This window comes from Ursus maritimus, unplaced genomic scaffold (genome assembly GCF_017311325.1).
Source record: "Ursus maritimus isolate PB19 unplaced genomic scaffold, ASM1731132v1 scaffold_17, whole genome shotgun sequence".
Taxonomy (NCBI): Eukaryota; Metazoa; Chordata; class Mammalia; order Carnivora; family Ursidae; genus Ursus; species Ursus maritimus.
The window spans coordinates 26,623,571-26,641,171 of record NW_024424119.1 but is presented as its reverse complement, the minus strand read 5'-3'; the positions used below and the strand labels follow the sequence as shown (position 1 = coordinate 26,641,171).

The 17,601-nt window shown below is 48.7% G+C and overlaps 1 protein-coding gene across 1 annotated transcript; it reads right to left on the bottom strand.

Moving 5' to 3' along the window:
• Positions 1 to 77: 77 nt before the first annotated feature.
• POLR1E (RNA polymerase I subunit E) lies at positions 78 to 15,745 on the bottom strand. Its single transcript, XM_008707837.2, has 12 exons — positions 15,556 to 15,745; positions 14,911 to 15,014; positions 13,642 to 13,718; positions 11,996 to 12,081; positions 10,086 to 10,144; positions 9,161 to 9,305; positions 6,386 to 6,493; positions 5,690 to 5,786; positions 3,657 to 3,790; positions 2,671 to 2,752; positions 1,828 to 1,959; positions 78 to 419 (listed from the first exon to the last, which is right to left on the bottom strand). The coding sequence occupies exons 1-12, from the start codon at positions 15,629 to 15,631 to the stop codon at positions 260 to 262; spliced, it is 1,260 nt and encodes a 419-aa protein (XP_008706059.1). The 5' UTR covers positions 15,632 to 15,745; the 3' UTR covers positions 78 to 259.
• Positions 15,746 to 17,601: the final 1,856 nt, after the last annotated feature.

Below are 17,601 nucleotides of genomic sequence, written 5' to 3'. Positions count from 1 at the left end.
CTGACTTCCCCAGCCCCCCCCCCCCCAGCCCCAGCTGCCATTCGTCATCACAGCGACACCAAGGAAGAGAGGTCAAGTCCAACACGGCCATCGCTTTATGTTTCCGCTGAGGACAAGCACAACTTGAGATGCTGCCTTCTGGCTTCATACCCACGCCAAGGCAAGGCTTCGTTTTCCCTCTCACTTCAAAAATAAAAATGGAAATGAACAGAAGTAGTGGCTGTGTGTGGCCAAAATGCTCTATCTGGAAAGCACGCCTCTAGGTGATTCTCCTCCGCTTCGACTGGCGTTCCAAGGTCGGGGCCGGAGGCAGCGGGATGGAGAGAGTGCCCAGTTTGTGACCCTCCTCCCTGCCGGCTGCTAGAGACACGCTTCTTTTAGAGATCTTCAGCCTCATGGCTTTCGCGATCTCAATCATCCTAAGGAACAAACACAGAACAAATGGGCGACAGTGTCCTCGGTAGGTCTGCTCAGGGAGGCTTGACAGGAGGGAGCAGCACATTCATGCTCCTGGCCACGGAAAGAATCCCCAATGCGGTCACCAGGAGCAAAGCAGAGACGGAAACAAGATCGTGAGCCAGCAGAAAGACAATTTCATTTTAACGTCTTACCATTAGAAAATATCCTTATTATAAGTGATAGAAAACCAGGCTATCTAGACACTATTAATAACTGTTTACTTCTGATAACCAGGACTGAGCACTTGCTAGAATTTTGGTACAACTTTTACAGGCTCCAAGTATCTTGTTTCTCTTTTATTTTTAAACTCACTGCCTGTGAGAATGCCATTTGTGGACAGCCCTCAGGATAATCCCTCCAGGGACTGCTAGAAGAGTCCAGACAAGGGTGTTCTCACAGGCTTTCTTGCAACACCATCAGCAGCCTTGGATACCAGATGCCCCTAAATTACTGACAAAGGCCAATATATCCCACAGTTCGTGATCCTCGAAGTTCTGCCCCCTACTTAGTCTGAATCCCTCCTAGCAAGGCTAGATTGAAGGGCCCAAGACCCCAACTCTGCCAACTCTCCCAGGACCCTCCAAGTCTGTCCCTGCTGCTGGGTCACAGAAGCCCGCATATGACATTCCTGACAAATGGCAGCCCCACCTTGCTTCCAACACGTCACCTGGCAGCCCCTTCCATCTGACTCAGAGGAAGTTCTCTTTGCTAAGCTGAAATTGGGTTCTCTTACAACTTCCAGCCCCGGGTTCCGCCCCTCAGGACAGTGTCAGAGACTGCTCGGTTATACAGGGACAGAATGCTGTGGGAAGGGGCGCCTGGGTGGCACCGCGGTTGAGCGTCTGCCTTCGGCTCAGGGCGTGATCCCGGCGTTATGGGATCGAGCCCCACATCAGGCTCCTCTGCTATGAGCCTGCTTCTTCCTCTCCCACTCCCCCTGCTTGTGTTCCCTCTCTCGCTGGCTGTCTCTATCTCTGTCGAATAAATAAATAAAATCTTCAAAAAAAAAAAAAAAGAATGCTGTGGGAAGGCTCAGGCTTGAAGCCCAACTATTCCCCTTCTTGGTTGTGTGAGGCTGGGAAAGTCACTTCTCTGACTGAGTGACTTCTCTGAACTGAGGGTTCTCCCGTTGTTTTTGAGGGAAATCACGGAGATCACAGACTTAACCCTGTGCCTCGCACAGACAAGACACTCCAGAATGTGTGGTCGCTCTCCCGTTTACTCACTCATGCACTGACAACTGTCCCCCAGCCCCAAGTCTTGTCCACACTACACTTCCCCAGTTCCCTAGACGGGCGTCCTGCTTTTCAGTAGTACTAGAAATACATTAAGCGCCCTGCAGGGAGCTTGTGAGTCTGCGGTACTCACCTTCTCTCACTGAGCTTCAAGTCTCTCTGCAACGCCGTCAGGTCAATCTGGAAGTCGCTTATGTGCAAAGCAAGGATGATTACGTATGCAGTGATCTTCGCCTTCATAGAATCCGAAATTAAGTTCCGTAGGCTACAAAAGCAGTGGCAGTGAAGGAGAGACAGCATTAAACTCTAAGATGATTACTCCAAAAGCAAAATAAAACACCCAAACCTGTTCTCATGCCCACTCAATGTCTTCCCATCTTGGGGAGAAGAAAGTTGAGCGCCACTCCAGGTCCTGTCACCGCCTTCACACCCGGTGCAGCAGTGAACCAACCCCAGTGTTCCCTCCAAGAGGGACAGGGAAAGCACACCTATACTTTGCCTAGGCACAGTTAGAGTCTCGCAATGACAAGGACCCTCCGAGCCTGTCCCCGCTGCTCAGCAGGGCCGCTGGGAAAACAGTCATCCCAAACCCAGCTGCTGATGATTTCTCCAAGCACACTCAGAGCAGGAAACATTCCGAGCAAAGGGCAGGAAAGGCCAGATGCACTGCTTGGGGTCCTTTTCCCAAACGCATCACACTGGCCTGCCCTTTCCTGCTACACTGCCTTCCCGCGGAACACGGGTTCTGTGGGATATTAGGAAGGGTTCCTTGAAAGAAGTCTCCACTGCAGGACTTCCCAGAGCCCCTAACGTGAGCGTCTCCAAGGGGGACAGAGCAGATAATATATAGGGTTTCCTTAACGGACTTGACCCCAGGCCCCTGCAAAGGGCAGCGGGTGCCCTCCTCAGCAGTGTCTGCGGACGCAGAAGCCAATCCACGCTCCAGGGGCGCCCCCCCCCCCGGCCCTGCTCCGACCTGCCGTTGTTGTAGGTCAAGCAGGTGAAGTGCTTCAGCAGCTTGGTGTTGATGATGTGGGGGACTCCAGGCCCCAGGGCACCTGCGACACAAAGGCGAGTTTGCTCGTTTGGTTCCCGAACCCTCGGACCACACCTCCTCTGTGAGCCGCGACGAGAGGCCAGCAGCTGCGCGACCGCAAGGAACAGGACCATGTGGTGAGAGAAGCAGGGGCCTGGGAAACAGGACAGCCACTTGCCGATGCAAATGTGCTCAGGGCTGCTTCAGCCTGCAGGCCGCACGCACCCCAGGGACGCCTGTGATGGGGCAGCGGCGAGAAGGAGAAACAGATCCCAATGAGGTCTAAAGTCACAGAACTCGCAAGATGCAACACCGACTGTGGCGAAAGCCCAGGAAGAGGGAAAGGAGACTGGAATGTGAAAATAAGCAGCAAGCAAGTACTGAAAACGTACTCTCGGGAGCTCGCGCACCGTAAGACGGCACCACCTTGTGCCCAAAACCACAGGTGGGCTTCCGACTCCGGGCAGACAGGAGTTCAGCGCACGCACCCGAGGCCGTCGCCGTGGGTGACATGGGTTACCAGGGGAGGTGGACTCTCTTCTTCCTCAGTCGGAAATAAGCTGACACAACACAGCCCTGCCACGAGCCTTCATGTGAGCAAGGCCTATTTTTCTCCCCGCAGGACAGATGCTTGTCCAACCGTCCCTTAAAATTTTCATTTGCTTTGACTGGATACTATACTTTGCCCAATGCAGAAGAGAAGTAGAGAATGTTAGCTCTGAACAGTCGTACGACCCAGGCTGTCCCCACTTTCAGATGAGGAAAGAGCTGGGCCAGCCCTCTCAGCAGTGCCCACAGGAAGCTCACCGTTACACAGAAATAAAGATCTAGACAAGCACTTGCATTTTCCTCTCTCATCAGAGCTGGTCTAACGGACAAATAACAGGCTGGAAATAACTAGAATAAAATGTCTACCATGGACTTACTCTTCCGCTTAATCACTTTCTGTGCTCGAAATTTGATGAGCGTGTCCAGAAACCATATGCATCGCGCCTGGCGGTCTCGGCTCTCCTCATCTGATGGCAAAGACTTCAGCGCTTCTATGACAAAGGAGCAGTGGCTAAAACAAGGGGGGGCAAGGGAGGAATGCGTAAGACCAACTCTGTCAGGAGCCCTTCACACTCTCAGATGAAAACGGCGGGCATCCTCCACAGCTGATACGCGCTCAACAGTCGAGGAAGGGCCATCCCACCAACGCTCCTTGTAGCACAGGGACCACAGTTCAGTGCTAGGGCGCTCAAGGGCTGGTCAAGAAACAGTCCAGGCTTTGGGGGCCGTCCGGTCTCTGCTGCATCTACTCAAAGCTGCCAGTGCAGTGCAAGAGCAGCCACTAATGACACACACGAATGGCCACGGCCGTGTTCCAATACAACTGTATTCACGGGCAGCAGACCAGACTTGGCACACGGGCCACAGTCAGCCCCATCCTGCCGCGGTGGTCGGGGGCGCAGGCTCTTGAGTCACGCTGCCTGCGTCTGAACCCCCTCTCTGCCATTTAGCGGCCTGGGCAAGTTTCTGTCAATCTTCTATACATCTCTGGACATCACCTTCACCTAAAAATCTAGGACAAAGATAGTAGCCTCCGCGGAGGGGTTTATTTGTGCATTAAATGAGACAATGCAAGGAAAGCGTTTAGAACAGTACGCGGCACACGTAAGCGCTCCGTGACTGTCAGCTATTATTTTTAGGAACTGTTCTACCACCGTGAGGACCCTGGGCTCACAGGCATAAGAAGGCTCTTCAAGGTCATCTTACAGCAGCCTCCTTTTACAAATAAGAAAACTGAGGCTCAGAGAAGGCGCGAGCACACAGCACGGCGGGCAGAGCTCAGGGACAGTTCTCCAGACGCTCCGCCCAGAGCTCATTCCTGCACCTGCTACGGAGCCGCAGTTACATTAAGACAACCAAGAACCGGCAATAAGCTTTTCTGGAAATGTACCTTTGTTTCTTTAGAAGACTCTATTTGACAGAGAGCACAAGGCACAGAGGGAGAAGCAGGCTTCCCGCTGAGCAGGGAGCCCCGCAAGGGGCCTGATCCCAGGACCCCAGGATCACTACCCACGCTGAAGGCAGACGCTTAATGGACTGAGCCACCCAGGCGCCCCTGGAAATGTATCTTTGGAACAACAGCAACAAAAAAAAAAACACTTTCAAAAATCGGGACCCAACCTAGGGTTGGCAATTTTTTATTTTCTTAAGATGAAATTATTAAAAGAAAAAACTCAAAAGCAAGAAAATTCCACTATCATCGTAAAAGAAAAGCTGCTTTAAGGGCCAAAGGAGGCAGGGGAGATAATCTGAGTTTTTAAAAATATACAGTATTTAAATAAATAAATTTAATTTTTTAAAAAGATTATTTGAGAGAGAGAGCATGCGCACAAGCGGGGGCAGGGGCAGAGGGAGAGAGAGGGAGAGAGGCAGACTCCCTGCTGAGCGCAGAGCCCGAAGCAGGGCTGGATCTCAGGACCCTGAGCCCAAATCAAGAGTCAGACCCTTAACCAACTGAGCCACCCAGGTGCCCCCATAAATTTAACTTTATGTATAAAAGCTCACTCAGCACACCATCACTTCCACTGGGACCTACTTGCAGGCTGGGCCCCACTGGTGACAATCACTATCAGCGTAACACTGGGGACATGGGCCAGCTCCGGCTCCAAGCCCCAGACCACAAGGCCTCACCACCCTCTGGTCCGTCACAGGCTACATGCACTCTGAGGCCACGTCTCTCTCCCCTGAATGCCACCCACAGCCTTGGGACAAGAGGCCTGAAAGCCCACACATTTTCAAGAAAACACTGGCTTGTTCATGTTTAAATGTTGAAAAGACATAGGCCCTCACTGACAGAAACCCCAAAGATCCACTTCATGTCTGACTATTGTCGTGTTCTGACGTCACTGCCCCAGACACTCCATCTACCCAAGGGGCGGGGGGGGGGGGGGGGGGGCNGGGGTGGTGTTACCTGTTCTCTTCGATCATCTTCAGGATTTCCTCTGATGAGACATTCCTGAAAGCTTCAGATGGGCTCCGAAGAGCTTCATATTCCGTGGTGGAGAGAACTAGTTACACGTCAAGAACGTAATCTGGCCAAAACGTCCAACCAGCTTGCTCACCTCAGAGTGGCCGTTAGAGATGGGAAAGTTGAGGCCCAGATCGGAGAAGACCACATAGTCCACTGGGGCTGAGCACAGGGACTCAGTTCCCCAGACTCCCAGCCCAGAGTCCATTCCCTGCCGGGGCTTTTCGGCCTCGGCTTATCACAAAGCCACTGCAGCCATTTTCCCTCTGACTAGACCCACAAGTAGGGAAATTCTATGCTCTACTTTTTACAAATCAGTCTGCGCTAGACTTAGGGCTGACTTAAAAGTCTTATTTTGACTTTAGTCATAAAGAGTGACCCCCACGGGGTAGAGCTTGAGGGTATCTGGCACTTTGTTGAGGAATGGGCTTGAATCCCAGGGGCTGAGGGCTAGTCCCTCAGCTAGCGAGGAAGTCCAGATGACTTCCCAGCAACAGCGCTGGGGCAAATGCAAAGATCTGGACGTAGTTTCTGGGAGCATTGTGGGACCACCAACATCCTCGGGAGCCTGTCTGCCTACTCACGTATGCACCTCCCAACTTGTGAAATAAAGCAGGACTTCTACTGCAGCAAGGATACGGTCTTCAAATTTATACACGTCTTCAGGCTTGGTCGCATCAGCGTGGCAGGGAGGAAGGTAGAGGGAGTCATCGTGCAGGTCATCATGGATGGCGTCACTGACCAGAGCTTTTCAATAAAGGAAGAGACGGTGTCGGTAACAACCTGCTGGGATTCAGGTTCCCCAATACTCTGCAACTTGTGCGCTCAAGATTCTAAATGGTCCAGAAACTCCTAATCTGAATGCTTCTGCCAATGCGGCCTGACCTCCCCATCAGGCTGATGGGTCCAGGCCGGCGTCCACTCATGACACAAAGCTAACTAGGCACTGGAGAAGGTGCACGCAGCGTGGTCCCCCTCAAGTAACCCGCACAGCAGCTGCGAGGGACAGGTGTGCTAATAAATATTTACAATACAAGAGAAGCTGAAAGTGAGGAAGAGAGACTTTCATAGCTTAACTTCCAGAACACTTGTCCACAAACTGTGAGTAAACACAAAAAATCAGAATATAAAACTGTAAATAGGGGCGCCTGGGTGGCACAGCGGTTAAGCGTCTGCCTTCCGGCTCAGGGCGTGATCCCGACGTTATGGGATCAAGCCCCACGTCAGGCTCTTCCGCTATGAGCCTGCTTCTTCCTCTCCCACTCCCCCTGCTTGTGTTCCCTCTCTCGCTGGCTGTCTCTATCTCTGCCAAATAAATAAATAAAATCTTTAAAAAAAAAAATAAAAAAAAATAAAACTGTAAATGACCCTACAAGAAGAACCACGTAAGAATTAAGCATATAGACACGGACAGAGAGGAATACAGGAATATTCTAATAGTTCATCTGGGAAAATGATGGGAAATGAGTGAATTCTATTTTTTTGTTTTATTTTATTTATTTGAGAGACAGAGAGAGCACGGGTGGGAGGAGGGGCAGATGGAGAAGGAGACGCCCTCCGAGCAGGGAGCCCAATGTGGGGCTTGATCCCAGGACGCTGAGGTCATGACCTGAGCCTAAATCATGAGTCTGACGCTCAACCAACTCAGCTACCCAGGCGCCCCTTTTTCTTTTCTTTTTAAATATCCTTTGACAGCTGAGAGTAAACTGAACAAAAAAACCTCAAAAATTTACTTACGCTGGGGCGCCTGGGTGGCTCAGTTGTTAAGTGTCTGCCTTCGGCTCAGGGCGTGATCCCAGAGTCCTGGGATTGAGCCCCGCATCGGGCTCCCTGCTCCTCTGGGAGCCTGCTTCTTCCTCTCCCACTCCCCCTGCTTGTGTTCCCTCTCTCGCTGGCTGTCTCTCTCTCTGCCAAATAAATAAAATCTTTGAAAAAAAAAAAAAAAAAAAACTGGAGTTCCCTTCAAAAAAAAAATTACTTATGCTTTCAAATAAATGGAGACACATTTCTATGTTCCTGGATAAGAAAACATAATATTGTAGGGGCACCTGGGTGGCACAGCGGTTAGGCGTCTGCCTTCGGCTCAGGGCGTGATCCCGGCGTTCCAGGATCGAGCCCCACATCAGGCTCCTCCGCTATGAGCCTGCTTCTTCCTCTCCCACCCCGCTTGTGTTCCCTCTCTCGCTGGCTGTCTCTGTCTCTGTCAAATAAATAAATAAAATCTTAAAAAAAAAAAAAAATGAAAAAAAAAAAGAAAACATAATATTGTAAAGAAGATGTTGATTCTCTCCATTTTATTCTCAATGGGATTTTGAGGGAATTTGACAAAATAATTCTTAAGATCACCTGGGAAAAAAGGCTACTCTAATCAATGTTTGTGAAAAATAAGGAAGAAAGGAGGAATTTGCCCCATCAGAAAATAAGCTGGAAGATAAGGCTACTGAAAGCAAAAGAGCCTGGTGCTGCCACAGGAACAGAATGGACAACTGAACAGAACAGAGAATGTGCTACAGCGAGAACGATGGCTTTTTAAATCATCTTCTACAAAGAAAAGGAAGGATCTGGGGACAGCTGGCTAATCCTTTAGAAAATATAAAATTAGATCTGTACCATATGCCAAAAAAAATCTTCATTAAGATTTAAATGTAAAAAGTAAAATTGTGAAAATACTGAAAGAAAACATAGGAAAATATTTATATAATCATAGGGTTTGAAAAGATTTTCCAAAAATTACTAAAATCCCATTTTATTTAATTTATTTAATTATTTATTTATTTTTAGGTAAGCTCCACGCCCAGCATGGAGGCTAATGTGGGGCTTGAAATCACGACCCTGAGATCAAGACCTGAGCTGAGATCAAGAGTTATCCACTTAACCAACTGAGCCACCCAGGTGCCCCTAAAATCCCATTTTAAAAGAAAAACTACTCTTATGTAAACTTTCTCTTATGTTCTTATAATGCAGTTGAGCAATAAATACATTTTTAAATAATACAATTAAATGCTCAAGCTGCTGATGAGTTTAGGAACAGAAAAAGGTCCACCGATCCCAAAGTGACGCACTGTCTCTCAAGGCTCAGTTCAACATCATCACATCAGTTTTCTTGCCCAAAACCTCCCTGTGACTCCGAGACAGGCCTTCTCCTTCTGCGCCCTGCCAGCTGGAACCCTGGCGCCCAGCACATGGCGCGCACACACCCGTCCCCACAGTGGTCTCCTCCACTTGACTGTGAGCTCCCTGAGGGCAGACGTGTCTTACTATTTCCAGACTGTTCCCAAGGAGGCACTCAGTGAGAGTCAGGAAGGAAACCAGCTCTAATGCCCCTTATCTCCATCTGTGGGGCAGGTAAAAGATCTCAAGAGAAGAGGAAGCGGCCTCTATGAGCAGACTCTTACCCCAAGTCCAACTGCTTACCAGTCACACCTTTGGCATCGATAATATTCTCTGCGGCTTTAGCTACGGCACAGTTCAGAGATTCACTGCCAACGCTGTTCATTCTTCTGGAGTTCAAAGCCCGCTTCTGTTTGGTGGTTCCAAAGGCTTCGATGCAGGAATCCATCTGCGCACAGACAAATCTGGTCTGTCTAGGGACAGGCTGGGCACTACCACTACTAGCTGTGTGACTGCGGGGAAACTCTCAGCCTTTCTGAGCCAGGATTACCTCATCTGTAAACTGGGCTGAACCATACCTCTCTATCTCACAGGTCTGTTGTATTAACAGATCTGAAGTACTCGCTTTGTCAACTGTCATGGCCTGTTTACAAATCGACGGTGTCGCCGTTTGCACAGTGAAAAGCCTGGCCTAGAATGAGGACTGGCAAATCTGGCGCGCAGCCTGCCATTTTCCAGCCCTACACCCGCAGCAGACGTCGCTAATCACGCACGCTTTCGCACTGAGCCCGAACACAGCCTCACGCCGTTCTCAACACAGCGCTCCAGGCAGTGCTGAAGACTCCATCGGTCTGCCATCTGGGGGGGGATGAGCTTTGGAGGAACGGCCTACACTGAAAATCCTGAAGTTTACTTTTAGTGTGAAAGCTTCCAGGCTACAACCAGTGTTTTCTGAATTTGCACTGAATCCAAAACCAAGTGTCACGCTACGCCGACGCAGCCCAGGGCACCAGGTCCAGACACGGGCACGGAGCTGCGCGTAGCTGCCCCAGACGGGAGGACGGCGCCCTGTGAGGCCGAGAGGCCCCTGCGGGTAGACTGTCTGGGCAACCACAGGCCGAATGAGCGGGAGCAGCCTGTGTTCAGCCAGCGCGTTTTATTGCCGGAGAAACGCAAGGCCTAGAAGGAACGTGCTTCAGGTCCCATGTCTCAGTTCTGTCACACTTACCTTTTCTCTAAAAGTTTTGGTCTGACTCTCTTGTGTCGATTCACTCTCAATTGATTCATCTATCGAAACACAAAACAAGCAAAAACAGAGAGGGGAAAAAAGCAAGCTGTAATGCCCACAGATTATAATAGTGATGCATACTTATTTCAGGGTTAATCTAAGAAAAACAGATTTCTTTACTTCAGGACTTCCCAGAGTTTAACACGATGGGTCCTGTGAACATTTAGTCTGTGGCTTTAGTATACAGTTAGAGGATGTGGAGAATATATGAAGGAGTCAAGTGAAGAGGCATCTAGTCCAACCTCTTCGTTTTACAAATAAGGAAACAGCCTTCCAATGAAATGATGTGCCCCAGGTCAGTTCACCAGGCAGCGGCCAACATGGGATTAGAAACCAAGTCCTCGGCTCTTCCAGTAAATAGTTTTGCCCTCCTTATAAAAGACCTAAAAGCAGGCATAAATGTGAGGTATGTGTTACTTCCATGAAGCTCTCTAATCTCCCAGGAAGTATTCAATCTAGTACAATCGGGACAGGAGCGTAAGCTCTAGTGACCTTGTCTGAGTTTTACTCCCAGGTCATATACATATGAGATGAAATGAAATATATATAATACAATACAACTTAATATAACTTAATATAATTATAATATGAATTATATTAACATTACTAATATATAATACTATTAGTATGTATTAATATATTATAGCATATATTATATTATACTGTATTATAACACACATACATATCAGCAGTATGTCCCCATCAAAGTCTGTGCCAGTTTCATCATTGATAAAACAACCAGAGGGTTGTTACATGAAGTAAAGGATGCCACGCATTGAAAGTGCTTAGAACAGTGCGTAGCATACAGTAAGGAATCAGTAACTGTTGCATGTGCGTGCATGGGTGTATGTATACGCTGGCCAGAATAAACCATTACTTACACATTTTTTACATGTAAAAACAGATTTAATCAACAGATTAATGAACAATTTCCTTTGCCTCCTTAGAAGTCAGAAAAGCATTTGAAGGATAACTTAGATGTAGCTGTATTGTTCGCAAAGCAAGGAGTTGTTTGGACCCCTAGGAAAAGTCCCAGATGGGTTCCAGGACTCAAGAGCCCTTTACAATCATATGCAAAATCTCACATATATTCTTGTATATTATGTACGTTTCTGGGAAGCAGGTCCAGGTCCTTCAGATCCTTAAAAGGACCGGCACTGCTCTGAGGGAATAAAGCTGGAACTACTGCCTGGGAAGGTATGAGGCAGATCCACCATGACCCTGACAATCCTTCCTCACCCACGCCCTTCCCCACTGTGGTTCTCAGTACTTAAGATTTAGGGAACAGGAGCCCCTTGAGTCTGACCCTCTGACCTATCATTCTGGAAGATCCCACTCTAGCCCCGAGCGTTCTCTAAGATGCCACAGCAGAGAAGCGGTGCAAGCTCTCCCGCTGGATTAGAGAAAAAATGGATCTCTTGAACTGGAAAGTGCAGAGACTTCTCATTAACATGAAAATTACTGTCCAACCTATACGTAACCCCCATCACCTGCTTAAGACCCTAAAACCTCTACTCCGACGAGAACAGTGAAGAGTTAAGAAAGGCCTTTAAATGAAAAAAGTATCAGACGTGCCCCCAATATTCTGCTCTGACACTGCTCAAGTGGCTTTAACTAAGACGACTTCCTGATCTCAAATCTGTCAGCACCGCAGGGACAGGACCTGTGTCTGTTTTGCTACATCTCCAACCCCTAACTCGTGCCTGGAGCATAGTAGGTCATCAATAAATATTTGCGGAAGGCGCCCTTTTAAAAATAACTACAAAATGTGTTTTACAAACCAAAGACGAACTCGTCCAACCAACCTGAAACACGCAGTGTTTTTGTGAGCCTGCCTGACTGGGCCCTACCTGAGAACAGTGGCTGCATGTTGAACAGTTCAGCATCATACACCTCCATCTGGCCAGAGGTCTTGTTCAGAACTCCCACAAAGTGCCTGAATAAAGTAGGAACAATACCAGTGACAATGGAGTATTCAAAACATATTGTTGACAACTTCCTTTTTCCTGCCATAAAGTTCTCACCGGTCTTTCTGCCCCAATACATTTGCGGAGCACACACTTGCAGCTGAGTAACTGTAAGCCAATTACATTTGGGCTCGCTGCTGTAGTGGGAAACCCCTTGGGGATGTAAGAATCCGGAATTACACTAGCATTTACTGCATACATAAAGTTTATGGTGGCAAAGACAAGTAAAACTTTGGGAATTATGGGGAGAAGACCAGCCCAAACTAGAGAATCTGCATGATTCTCTAAAGGCATGATGCAGTGTTAACAGTTTTAAACATACACAAATTAGGGGCACCTGGGTGGCACAGCGGTTAAGCGGCTGCCTTCGGCTCAGGGCGTGATCCCGGCGTTACGGGATCGAGCCCCACATCAGGCTCCTCCGCTATGAGCCTGCTTCTTCCTCTTCCACTCCCCTTGCTTATGTTCCCTCTCTCACTGGCTGTCTCTATCTCTGTCAAATCAATAAATAAAATCTTTTAAAAATATATATATACAAATTAATCTGACTTCTTTCAGGGTGGTTCCATGGGGATTTTGAAAGGGCCTTTTTGTGGTTCACTGTTGGATACTATGAGAGGGACACTGTCTGCATTACGCCAGTGCCTGACAGTTACAAGCTGTTCGGGTGGACAGTCTTCAAGCACTGAGGGGGAGCCTGGGGGTTAGTGAAGGGCAGAGTTGCCCAAAGCCAGTTGCAGAGCTGTATGGAAACCCTGGAGCCTTTGATGCTACCAAATCCTTTTCTTGTTAGTTCAGCAGAAACTTCTGGAAAGCTTTGGCCTATTGATCACACACTCCAAGTGAGTGGAGAAGGCCGCGTTTTGGGAACAAGACAGTTATAAAGAATATTGCAAAACAATGAAGGTGGTCAAAAGGTACTTTCAGTTACAAAATAAAGAAGCCTTGGGGATCTAATGTACAGCATGGTGACTGTAGTTAACAATATTGTATATCTGAAAGTTGTTAAGAGAGTAAATCTTAAAAGTTCTCGTCACAAGAAAAAAATTGTAACTGTGTGTGGTAATGGATGACTGCTTATTGTGGAGAACGTTTTGCAACATACACAAATATCTAATGGTTATGTTGTACACCTGAAACTAATGTTAGGTTATATTATATATCAGTTAAAAATTTTATTTTTTAAGATTTTTTTAAAGTAATCTCTCCTCCCAATGTGGGGCTCAAACTCACAGTCCCAAGATCAAGAGTCGCATGCTCCACTGACTGAGCCAGCCAGGTGCCCCTAAAAACTTAGCTTAAAGAAAATTACAAATGAATGAGGTTTTAGAAAATCCAACAAATGTAACTTATTTTTCTCTTTTCAGGCATGTCTGCATGCTGGTGTGAGGGCCCCTGGATCTGGGAACACAAGGACATCGTAAACCTCTCCAGATTTCCCCCACCGCCCCTAAAATAAAGATGGCAAACAACAGTGCCAGGCTCACCATCACTATCCCCCCTTCTCGTGTCCCTTCCCCCACCCCTACCTGCACAGAGTGTTGCATTTGAGAGCTCCAGTCCCAAAATTGTTTCCCACATAGGAAAGTCTGTCTGTTTCAGCTGCCTAAAACGTAAAGGGAAAAAGCACCACTACAACCGATGTTGAAAGGTATTAAGCATCTTGTCCCCCTTTCCCACATTTGCAAAAGCTTTAGAATCCAAACTGCAGTGGATTAGAACTAGAGAGCCTCTGGGAGATGATCCAGCCCCACTATCCAAGTCCCACTATCTCCCTGGGAGAAAGGCAAGAGGACTTCTGAAAGGGACGCCCCAGAGAGTGCTGGCTTCTAGCTGGTCTGAAAAGTTCTTGGCAGAGCTGCACCGCAGGCTTTGGGAGAGAGGTCCGGGGCTCCCAGCACTTAGAGGCATGCAATAAAATGGTTCTGCCAGCAACCTCCTGCGCCCAAAGTCCAAGCCCTTCCTGAACTTCGTCGCCCATCCCTCCCATGACTGCTCCTTATATGCTGGCAGGACTATGGGAACAGCTGATCCACTTCTCAATCACAGCCAAGCTCCCTATGTTTGTCCTTGCTACCCTCTTCCCTTGGAATAGGAAACCTCAGCTGTCAAACCATTCTTCTTCCTTAAGAGCTCAGCTCTGCCGCGCCCTCCCCCAGGAAGGCCTTCTGGCAAGCAGAGACTTTGACTGAGCTCGCTCTCCCTCGCTCAGGCTCTGAGCTTGTCTGCTTGTATGAGTTATGAACTCAAAACCAGTTCTCACCTCTCTAAATCAGTGGTTCTCAACCCGGCAAACCCCCTCAGGGGACATCTGGGAATGTCTGACATTCTGGGTGCCACACAGAGGAGGTGCTACTGGTATCTAGTGGCGAGAGACCAGGGAAGCTGAACATTCTGCGATGCACGGGTCTGGCCCACAACAAAGAATAATCGGGTCAAAATGTCCATTGTGCCCAGGCTGAGAAACCCTGCTCAAGAGTAGGCGCTCCCTCAGCGTGGGGCCAGGTCCGACTTAGCTGTTTCCCTTGAGGCTTACAGCGCCCGGCCACAGTGGGTGCTCAATAAGCACTTGCCGAATGAACAAATCAAGGAAAGGCCAGAACTTCACCAAACACACATAACTGAATGGAGCCTGTCCCCAGACCCCAACCTGCTAGGACTCACAGGAGTTCTTCGAAGGCTCATCTGCTATCCTCCCTTTTCTCCTCTCACTCCCTCCCGCATCCACCCACACCTAAGGGCCTCTAAGGCCTCCAGAGACCTGCAGAGCGGAGGCAGCTGGCCGCTGCAGCACTTACCAGGATCCGCTGACTCTTCTTCCTGGGGTTTGTGGAGTCATTGCTCTTGTACAAAGTAAAACGCATGTTGCCTGGATTCTGCAGCTTCCCATTGGAGAACTGGACTGTAAGATTGCAGCCCAAGAATGAAATGAGAGTAGAAGGACCCACAGTGTATGGTGGGGAGGAACCGGACTGGTCCCTGGGAGGGAGGGACTGAAGAAATGGGAATGGTAAGGAAGCCCAGGTCCTGACCTGAAGGGGGCTGAAGGAGGTCCTGATCCAGCTGGGAAGAGAAGATGGGGAAGGGCTGCGACAGAAGAAAATAACTAGGGGAATGGCGCTGAGGCCCATCCCATACCTAAAGAGACGGGAATCTCTGCCCGTGGAGAGAAGGAAGCGGGGCAGGTGTGAGTGGGTGAGGGGATGAATGGTACAGCCCTGGGGAGGAGGGTGCCTGGGACGTCCTCATCAGCTGGGAGGTGGTGACAGAAAGGTGGTGGGATGACAAAGGAGTCCTGGCCAAGTCCCATGTAGTGGAGGAGACTGGAGGGGGTCTGGGCCGAGCTGGGAAAGGGGCCCGACAAGGGTAGGAGGGCTGTAGAGGCACCCAAACGGAAAGGGAGGAAGCTACGGGGAACTCTGCTCCGGCTCCGCAGTTTTTACCCAGTACTGCTCTCTGGCTCTCGTCGGGCTCCCCACAGTACAGCCACCTCGCACTCGGCAACACCTCCGCCGCCATCTCGCCAGTCCGGACGCCAAGATTAAAAGTTCAGACAAACCAGACGCTGGAAGCGTTAGCAGTCCACACGCGGTCGCAGAGCTGAGCGACGGAAGAGGCGTGGTCTCGCCGGCACCGCCCCGCGCGTGCGGAGACGGCGTGCCTCCGCCCCACCCGACACCGCCCCCTATTAGCTCCTTGCCTGAGCGCGGAGGCGTGCCATCCCTGCCCAGTCTTCGCCCCGCCCCTCGGGTTGAAGAGGCGGGGCTTCCGCCCCCTCCGGATCCCAGTCCTCTCCTCCGCCAGCCTCTCCAAGGCGCAGCAATCCGCGTGCGCGTAAAGGGTTGTGTGGGACCAGGACAGTTACCACAGCAGGAGGGCCAAAGCAGGACCTTTGAACGTGGACTCAAAGGAGGGTGTTTTTGAAGGGCAAGAACTCAGGTCGTCTCATCTCTTTTATCCGCATTGCCTTCTTTCAGGACTCAACAAATGACGTCACCAATTGTCCCAGTAAAGTTTTCACAAAGAACCTGTTCCAAAACACAGGTTGCGTTTAGTTGTCATCGCTCTTCAGTTTCCTTCAACCCAGAACAGTTCCTCACTCTGACTATAAATTTTAGAGATTATAGGCCAGTTGTTTTGTAGAATGTCCCTCGTCTGGATTTGTCTACTGTTTGCAAGTGATTAGTTTCAAGTTATGCGTCTTCGGCAGGAATATCACAGATATAATGCTCACTGTAGCGTATTAGGTGGCCCACAATTTCGATTTGTCCCATTACTGGTTATAGTAACTTTGACCACTTACACCACTTACAGTTTTCAACGCTGTGGTTACTCTTTTCTCTTTGTAATTTTCCTTTGTATCTGTCCCTTATTTTGTGAGCAGGTACTTAGAAACTAAGTAAACATCCTGCTCATCACACTACCAATTTACTCATATTTATTTATATCAGTCTAGACTTATAGATTCCCATTTTATTCAATAGATTAGAATCTACTGTCACTTATTTTCAAGTTCAAGTTTTATCAGATTGAGCCAGTGGGAACTCCATTAAGCTGGTTTCTGGGTTCTTTTAACACGTCCACATCATTTTTTTGAACATGTCCTTACTTTCTGGCACAAGATATTTCAGCTTGTCTTGGAGTTTCCCTGTCCCAACCCTCGAATCACCCATTTCTCCAAGGAGTTCTGGTTTCTTTTGGTAGAGAATGGTATTTAAAAATACCAAGATCTGGGGGGCGCCTGGGTGGCACAGCGGTTAAGCGTCTGCCTTCGGCTCAGGGCGTGATCCTGGCGTTATAGGATTGAGCCCCACATCAGGCTCTTCTGCTATGAGCCTGCTTCTTCCTCTCCCACTCCCCCTGCTTGTGTACCCTCTCTCGCTGGCTGTCTCTATCTCTGTCGAATAAATAAATAAAATCTTAAAAAAAAAAAAAATACCAAGATCTGTGTAGTAGGTATGGACTGCTTTGGGGATGTCATGGCTCCCAGGCCTGAATGAACTGAATTAGGGAATACATGTAAGTAAACACACTTTTACAACTAACAGTGATGTATTTCTAAAATTTAGGATATCTAAATCCATATTGAAAGCCATGAGATCATACTGACCTCTAATTCCAATTGAGCGCCACAGGGTTTATTCTGATTTTCCTTCCTCCCATATTTGTAATTTCCTTCGCTGACAGTGAGAAACCTGGTTTCCATTAGCCTTAATATACTTATTTGGTAATATATTTATTTGATCAGTCCTCCCATAAGTAACACTTCTCCCATCACTACCACCACCACAATCGCCTGACATGGAGGCCTATTAGCCCATTCAGGCTCTAATACCTTAAACCAAGCCCTGGCCTCTACGTGGATGCTGTATTAGTTTAGACTTCTCCAGAGAAGCAGAACCAGTAGGAGATCTATATCTATCTATATATTTAGAGAGAGAGGGAGAGGTTTATTATCATGAGTAATTGGCTCACACAATTACGAAGCC

Excerpts from the sequence above, each read along its gene's own strand:
- POLR1E (XM_008707837.2), bottom strand. The coding sequence starts at position 15,631 with ATGGCGGCGGAGGTGTTGCCGAGTGCGAGGTGGCTGTACTGTGGGGAG. Across the intron at positions 13,719-14,910 it reads AGAAGAGTCAGCGGATCCTG|GCAGCTGAAACAGACAGACT; the intron begins GTAAGTGCTGCA and ends TTTACGTTTTAG. Across the intron at positions 10,145-11,995 it reads CATGCAGCCACTGTTCTCAG|ATGAATCAATTGAGAGTGAA; the intron begins GTAGGGCCCAGT and ends GTGTTTCGATAG.